Below are 8,783 nucleotides of genomic sequence, written 5' to 3' on the forward strand. Positions count from 1 at the left end.
TTCCCAGAACAAAAAAAAAAAAAAAAAAAATCTTAAAGCGGAAGCAGCAGATGGTTAAGGTGGCCAGGTGCAACTGATTGTAGTTTTCCAATTATCCTCTGTTCTGGAAATTGGAGAAGGTCTGGTCTGACTGTTGCATTGTTTTTAAACCTCCTGAAAACCACTTACTTGCTCCTCTGCCACACAGTGACACAGTGACCAAGGGCTATGTCGTAAGTACCGACCGAACAGAAACAGGACCCAGCTTTGCTCTAACACTGTGAAGAAATGGAAAAAGAAACTGATTCACCATTTGATGGAGCCAGGGCAAAACTACATGGAGAACATACGTAATATAGTAACCAATATACATTAATGAAGTCCAAAGCATTAAATGCAAATAGAAAAGAAATAGTAGCTAGCATTTACTGAAGATTTGCATGTGCCAGGAACTCTTTCTAAATGTTTTTTACACGTGTTTATTTCATTACTAAAACAACCCTATGTGGTGGGTGCTATTATTGTTCATATTTTATAGATAAAGAACTGCAGAGAAATTCAGTAGATTGCTCGATTGTGGGAGGGACTTCGGTAACTACAGGAAATGTTTTTTTTGTGGTACTGGAGATTTGAGGTCAGCCTCTTAGAAATAGTGACAGGATGTTATTCCACTTTGTTCTCTGCTTTCTCTTGAAATTATGGCATAGTAGTTTCCAAATCAGACTTTTCTCTTACACTTCTTGCAGTTTATCTTGTTTTAACTCAATTAAACAAGCACTTTTATATGTTTAATTTTATTCTCTTCAGGCTCATCTTCTGCATTTTAACCCCTTTTTTCCTGAGCTTTCCAAAGGGCCATTTGATTCCCTGCAAGTTCAGGATTAGACTGAAAGTTTGCTCCGGTGAGCTCTGGGCTTCGTACCCAAGGGCCCCAAGAAATCGGGATATTTCTGTTAAGACCATGTGTGGTGTCCTGAACCTCTGAGGCACACAAGAATGTGCTGGATCTCTTAAAGGTGTCAGTAAAGTCTACTTGACCTTATGGAGTTTGTCATTTTTTGTTGTTCTTTTTATCAATAGCATGCCAGTTGCGTAGGTAGCAATTGAAGAGAGGAGATGAAAACAAATTAAGAATTATTTCAGCAAATGCTATCCTCTGTTCCTGCTACATTTCTCTTTCAGGCATACTTTCCACAGCATTGCCACAGTGAAGGAAAATGGGAGAAGGGCAACAGAAAAAGTAGGAAATAGAAAAGGCTGGTAAAAAACTACCCTAGAATGTAGAATGTTTTGAATCTCCAAAGAGGGCTGAAAAAAAATAATAAAAGGGTGGGCTGATTTTAACCTTTTAGAAATGGTAGCCAGATGGTCACCTTATCTTTCCTCCTCTTATTTTCTGCTTCCTAAGTGTGAGTAAAATGTATTTGTTTCACCCATAGAATATCCCAGAGAAGGGTATCTTGGGCAAATCTTTCAGTTGAAATTTAACCCTTCAGATGAGATGAAAACAAATTAAAAATAATTTCAGCAAACTCATTCAGGATAAGGAAGGACTGAGGGGTTCACTGTAAGACATTCTTTTGTTCTCTCCACAGGCCAACAACCCACTCTATAAAGAGGCCACATCCACCTTCACCAACATCACCTACCGAGGCACTTAACGACAAGAAGTCATCCTCAGATCGTTAGCAGACTGCGCCAGGATGGTGGGAGTCTCTGCTATTGTGTTTACAGAGGACAGTATTTGTGGCAGGATTTGGGGCCTCGAGTTGGGTGGGCTGGGAGAATGTCAGTATGTGAAAGTGTGGGGTTCTGTGCTTGTGTGTGTGTGGATGTGCGTGTGTGTTACATGTGAGGAAATGTGTAATTTAAAACTTGTGATAGGTCCCCACAAACAGAGCTCAGCCTGCTTTTGGCTTCAGAGTGCCTTTGTCAGAATGCCCCCTGCAGGGATTTCTCCTGCTCAGCTTGAAGGTGCTCATGGAGCTGAGCAGGTGTTCTTCATTACCTCAGTGAGAGACCAGCTTTCCCTCTCAGGCCTCTGTCCCTGAAGGAAAGGACAGGGCTGAGGTCTCTCATTCCAGAGGAAAGGGCACTAAGCCTGGGCTTGTCCTGTGTTTGTAAGTTTCTGGTGTTTGGGACCGACTCTTAGCAGGTATGGTCAGCACTGCTGGAGTGTGCAGCCCAGTCGTCTCTGTTTCCTTTCCCTTCCCTCAGGCAGAAGGGTGAGTCAGGGAAGAGTTGAACCCTCAGAGCTGCCTGTGCCTTTTGTAACTGCTTCGGTCTAGCGGTGGTTCTCTAATAAAAGGTGTCCTTAACACCTAAGTCTTTGACCTGTTGAGAGTGAGGGTGGCAAGGTCACTCAGGGTCCCACACGGCCTGGGGGATTGTGTTAGCATCCTCTAGTTCATACTCACTACTCTCAGATTTGCCTCATCCCGCAGCTCTCCCCGGGAGGTTTCCTTGAAGTGTCAACCTTAGAACCATCTCTTTACCTCCTACTTCCACACCCTCACTGTTGCAGACATTTGCTCTGCATGGGGATTCTTCTCATGGCCAAATGCTATTCCTCCAGGGGAGAGTGCTATGGTCAGAGCCTGACTCTGCCCTACAAACCATCTACCCCGTGCCCCAGGTACCTCTTCAACCTAACCCTGGGCCTCTGTGTGCCACATCCTTCCATGAGGGTGGTTGCATTTACCTACCTCTTGGGGTGTTTTGTGAAGAAGTCATCCTCATGAGTTTGCTGAAGCATAAAGGCCAGGATGGAACTGGGCCAATTGTATCAGCATGTGTGGTTTGCTCTGCTGTGGACTGGACAACCTCATTTTAACAAATCTTTAATCCAAGAGGCCAACAAGTGCAATTTTACTTTATTTTTCTCACTGGGGTACCTGAAACCAGGATGAGGTTTGCTTGATCTTTAAAGGAATGTGTATCTAAACATACTTGTATTATATTTGTAATTTTATTTGATGACAATGAAAGAGAGCCTAAAAAACCACAGATTTGGATGGGATCCATACACTCTCACTGGGCATTATTAGTAGCAAGTTGCTGCCCAGTTGCTGGGTCTGTAAGGGGCTCTCTTGTCCTGGAAGTCTGTGGGGATGAACACATGGACACTTTGGACTTTCTTGAGGAGGACAGAGTATTCTTTTTTCCCAGCAAGAGCAGATACTCCATTGGTACTGACTTTTAGCTAACATTAAAAACCAAGCCTCACCACCAAGGAAAGGGAAAGACCTATTAATGGTGGTCTGCTGATCTAAAAATCTGAGTTCTGGCCTCAGTGTTGCAGCTTAAGGAATCTTTAATATTAATTAGGAAAAATCATTTGCTTTTTTTCAAGACCTCAATTTTTGGACTAGCCATTTTGAATCTTGGGCCAGCTTTTTCAGTATCAGTATCCGTATTCTGAGACGCTGGCATTCACTGTAGCATCATGTCACCAAGATCCGGTGATGGGTGGGGCTGGGGTGTAGCTCATTGGTAGAGTGCATAGAAGCCTGGGGTCCTGGGTTTGACTCCCAGCACTGACAAGAAAAGAAGAAGATTCTGTGCGGTGCTCCTAGTGTTTGTTTTTAATTGAGAGGTCTGAGAGACCTGGCTTGGCAACAGCAGATGTCATTCCCTGTCATCTCTCTCAATGTGGGTCACATGTTATTCGCTCTCAGAGCCCCTTCTCCAACTTGTGTTAGCCCCTTTATCTCCTGACGTTGCCCTTGGGCTCCACTTAGTTACACTTCTTAGTTCACTTTGCAAATATTTGCATCCTCATTTTACAAAGAATCCACTGAGCTGACACAAATGACTAAACTGTCTTTCCCATGGGTTACCCTTACTGTAGGTGATAGGAATATGATAGAGGGATAAATAGGGGAGGGGAAAGAATGCTCAACACCCGGGAAACTTAGAAACCAGACTATAACCTTTGGCTACTGATACAGAGTCCATGACAGTCGTAATAGTAGTTGGGCATTTTCTTTAGATAAGACGATTTATATGAAGAAGTGCTATCAAAAGGAGAAAGATAACTTATTCAAAAGATGAAAAACTATCATAGAAATCTTGTCTGAGCTTCTGGGAGCAGGCTCATGGGCCTTGAAGACCAGTACAGTTTGTCAGTATGCGGGGATAGCTGTTACCTGTGTTCACCAGACAGTAAATAGCCGTCATTTTTGGCATCACGTAGAATGAACATCTGAATAGTATTCTGGTATTGTCACAACACAAGAGGGAAAAGGATTGCGCCCTGCCCTTTTGGAGGTCATTTCTGTCCAGTCTCAGGGTCTGTGGACAATAATGGGAAACTGAGCATTACTGACGAGGTACTGTATTAGAAATCAGTTTGTCACCTCTCATATATTCCTAGACTGTCTATGATGTCAAGATACTTCTTCTTGTTAAGTATTCCTGATTAACATTGTACAGTGCCTTCCTGACTGCTTCTCCACCTCCTGTCTGAGTTGTGCAACAGTGAATTAAATACACTTTACAAAAAGAATTGCCTAAGGCTGTCCAGTGCTTCCTGTGTTGTTATTTCTGTTTCTTTCGGGTGAAAAGAACCAGTGTCATTGCCTTACCAATGATTATTTTAGAACAAGCGGGTTTCCAAATGTAACAGAAGGATGACTGCTGTGGGAACTGAAGCTAGTTTTAGAATCCAGAGCTTGTCTTTAGGCTTCATAAGAGTTTCGAAATAAGGTTATGTCACTGATCTAAAATGTTGATTTTTTAAATTGGGAATTATTTAGGAATTTGTACAATCTCCACAGAACAGATTGTCAGTGTAGTCTGTTGCGAAGCACAAATGCATGAAGTCTTAATGACAAATTATGTACATGACCATTCACGTGTCCCAGGACCAGCAATACGAATGTCACCTGGAAATTTATTAGAAATGAAAATTGACAGACTCTATCCCAGAACGACAGCCTTAAGTTCTGAGAATCACGTAAGGCAGTTTCGTCCTGCAAACACCTGGATGGTACAGGTCAGTCTCTCCACGGGACCACTTGTGGAATCAGGAGATGCTGTAAACATGAGGTGTATGAGGCTGCTGCTGTTTGACAGTAAACCTTTTTAAGTAAGTAGAAGGAGCACACTCTAAGAATAAAAGGCACAGTATGGTACGTGCATAAATCAGTAACAGTTGTTTGTTATCGTCATGTATTCTATACTGTGCATAACTGTGTGTGTTATTACACTTTGATTAGTAGCCCAGCAGGCTTGTTTACATGGGAGTAATGCATTGCTTGACATTATGGTTTCTTTTTTGTGTTTTCTTTTTCAGTACTGGGAATCAAACTCAGAACCTTGCTCTTGCCAGGCAGGTGCCACTGAGCCACATCCCCAGCCTTTACATGGCATTATGATTGCTATGATGTCACTGAGAGATAGCAGTTTTTCGGCTCTATTGTAATCTTATGGGACCACTGTTACGTATACTGTTTGTCGTTACCAAAACATTTTTATTTATTTACTTTCTGAATTTTTATTTTTTCACTACTACAGGCTTACAGCACATAATGATCACATTCCTCGTGGGGAGTTGGTGTATGTTCGTAACGCATCTCAATTCTTTTTAAATCCTCTTTCCCTCCCCTTCCCACTTGAAAAAGATCCATCTCCCTTTTTGCTATTATCCTCTTTTATTTTGCTTTTTATTTATATTTTTGGTTTCTCCTATAACAGATACCATGTGATATTTAAGCTTGTGTGTCCGTTTTCTTTCACTTAACATTGCCTCAAGGTGCATCTGTTTTCTTACAAATGATTCAAGTCCAAAATATTTTTATACAGCATAGGACAATGACGACTGAACTATAAAATATGGGTGTGAGCCCCAGCAGTCAGTTTTAATAGACCCTATTGGTGGTTGGGCTGCATGCTTATGTTTGAGAACAACTAATTTAAGGAGTCACGTATTAAAGAAGAAAGTTTATAGTAAGTCAACTGGGTTACTCTGCTGGTATAGAACATACTTTGTATGAAAGATTCCCAAAACCACGTATCTACCCATACAGAATCTAAAAATATTTTTGATCATTTCTGAGTTTGATTCTTGGGCTTCTTGAGGTCACCAAAAGTCACAAATTCTTACAAAAAACTAAAATAATAGATCGGAGTCCGAGAAAAAAAAACAAAAACAGCAACAACAACAACAACAATGTATAAGCACTTAACAGAATATGTGGCAGACAGCTAAGAAAACTATAACAAGCTGCAGGCCAAAAAAAAAAAAGACCTACAGAATTTATTCAGATTGGTAGAGATCAATTTTCTTTGTTTTTGTTTTTGTTTTTTGAGACAGGGTCTTACTATGTAGTTGAGACTGACCTGGAACTCACTGTGTAGCCCAGGCTGGTCTCAAACTCAGCAATCTTCCTGCCTCAGCCTCCCGAGTGCTGGGATTACAGGCATGCGCCACCACGCCCGGCTTGAGATAAAAAAATCTTAATTATTAACATTACTACCCTGTATGATAACAATGTGATCTAAGAATTTGTAACTTCATTTTTTATTTTAATTTTTTTCAGTTGTGAGGATTGTGCCCAGAGTCTTTTCTCTCGTCTACACCCCCAGCCATTTTTGTTCTTTGAGACAGGGTCTCTAAGTAGCTAGGTTGCCCAGACCATGACTGAACTTCTGATTCTCATGCTTCAGTCTCCCAGAGTGTTGGGATGACAAGTAGGTACCACTACACCTGACCTTAAATTTATTGAGCATTGACAATGTGGGAGAGAAGTGCTTTACAGAACCTTCACAACTTTCTTTACCTCCAGGCTTCAATTCATGACATAATACACATTTCTGAACACAATACAGAGCATGACAACATAAGACTGGAGGTAGAATGAGACCTTTTATGCTCAAGTCTTGTAGGATTCATTGTTTTAAAAATTTATATCTTGTAAACTGATAACCAAATGTCTCTGGATGAAAATGGAGGAAATAGAGACCCTTCTAAAGAAAAGGAAAAATGTCTAAATGTATGCTGAACTTTGCTTTTCCTGACTCATACCAAACCACATTTATAATCCTTTAACACTTGGCCTTAGCAGTCGGAATTTAACAGTAACAGAGCCATCTAATGTCCACCAAGGCCAATTACAAGCAAATTGGGAATTACACTACAATTTTCACATGGATACAATGGAAAAATAACATTCTTTGTAAGCTAAACTGTTTAAAATAATTTCTATTAAATTATGTAATACAGTAACATTTTGGAAATATATATTCTCATCTGTTTAGTTTGGCTACAGCATGCAAATAGGAAGTTTTAGAAGCTTATGATTAGAATTAAATATTAAATAAAATTTTAAAACTCCACTCAGTGTAGCTAAGAATGGTTTGTATGTGCAAGGAAAATTAAGAGGTCAGGAGCTCAATTGACTCTCTTGCAGCTGTTAGTGTTATGGTGACATCCTTCTAAACCTTCACCTAGAGGAAAAACTTTTTACCAGCAATATATTTTCTGGCAAAATGCTAAAGAATGCATGTAGAAAGCATTTGGAAAAATTAAGAGCCTTTAGGTAAAAGAGTCCACTGTAATTATTCTTTAGCATTGTCTCTGAAAAGAATTTTGTAAGAAAAGTGTTTCACAATGAATTGTGTTTGTCTAATATATTAGTAGAATTTTCCAATGACTCATATGTAATTGTCACGATTCCTTGGACAGGTCAGGGTGATGGGTGTGTAACTCACTTTGCTGGCCAATGAAAATAACTAGTTAAAAAGGAAAAATGTTTACGGGTGTAGCCTGGGCTTTGTTTTCCTGATGCAGTCACCATTGTGACAGATTACATAGATTCAATCATCACTGTGCTGGGTTCATTTATATTTGTAGTCATGTATCTATTTTGTCCTTCTCACTTAGTTTCTTGCAGATAGACGTGCCATCCCCATCTCAGGCAATGAGATGGACATGAAAGAGGTGCATGCAGCTTTCAGTACTGCTATTTAAGAGAAGAGCTGTTGAAAGGAACAGCTCAGTGCTATAGCCAAGTGGTACAGCTCCGGGTCAAGGCCATGGCAAATTGAAGACTTGAGAATCTGATGGTCGCTCGAAGAGGGAGAAAAGCCTTTATTAGGCTCACAGGAAAAGCCTTTATTAGGCAGGCTCACAGGAGTTCATACCTGTCGTCTGAGCACCCTACCAGAAATGAGAACCTCCTTATATAGGGATCTGCAGGGTAGGTGAGCGTGCTCACTGACGCAGAGGGGCAGAGTCACAGAACATTCTCCTAACTGGGCAGGGCTTAACAGAACGTTCTTGTAAGTGGGTGGAGCTAACAACATATCTGAGGGGCAGGGTTGACAACATTCCTGAGGGCAGGAAGTTCAAACAAAACATTTTTGTACTTTGGGTGGGAGCACAAACATATTTCTGGAACAAAACATTGTGTGGAAAAAAACAGAAGCATGAAGACAGGTAAGGACCTGACATTGTATAGTATTGCTCTTAACTGTGACTTTGTTGTCTTTTCCTTCCTTCTGCAGGCTAGAATGTAGACAGAGGTAAGCAGCCATCATGCATCAAGACGTGATGTGGGGATTGGATTAGTTGTCTATAGCTGCATAACAAATCATTCCATAATTGAGCAGCTTAAAACAAACATTATTGTGCAGTTTCTGTGGTCAGGAATTCAGGAATGGCTTATTTGGGTGGTCGTGGCTCAGAGTCTATCCTGAGGGTGAGGTCAAATTATTGACTAGGATGGAAATCAATTGAAGGCCCAAAAGGGCTGGAGGATCTTTGTCCAAAGTGTTACATGACTGTTGGCAGGTGGCATCAA

The 8,783-nt window shown here is 40.9% G+C and overlaps 1 protein-coding gene across 1 annotated transcript in view; it reads left to right on the forward strand.

The window, feature by feature from the left end:
- The window catches only part of Itgb3 (integrin subunit beta 3), a 52,553-nt gene extending 48,105 nt beyond the window's left edge, over positions 1-4,448 (forward strand). The window contains exon 16 of the mRNA XM_010637492.3: positions 1,575-4,448. Coding sequence (XP_010635794.2) covers positions 1,575-1,640 — 66 coding nt within the window. The 3' untranslated portion in view covers positions 1,641-4,448. The remainder of the gene's footprint in view (positions 1-1,574) is intronic.
- The last annotated feature ends 4,335 nt before the right edge of the window (positions 4,449-8,783 follow it).

This window comes from Fukomys damarensis, unplaced genomic scaffold (assembly GCF_012274545.1).
Source record: "Fukomys damarensis isolate Sample0158 unplaced genomic scaffold, DMR_v1.0_HiC HiC_scaffold_23, whole genome shotgun sequence".
Lineage (NCBI taxonomy): Eukaryota > Metazoa > Chordata > Mammalia > Rodentia > Bathyergidae > Fukomys > Fukomys damarensis.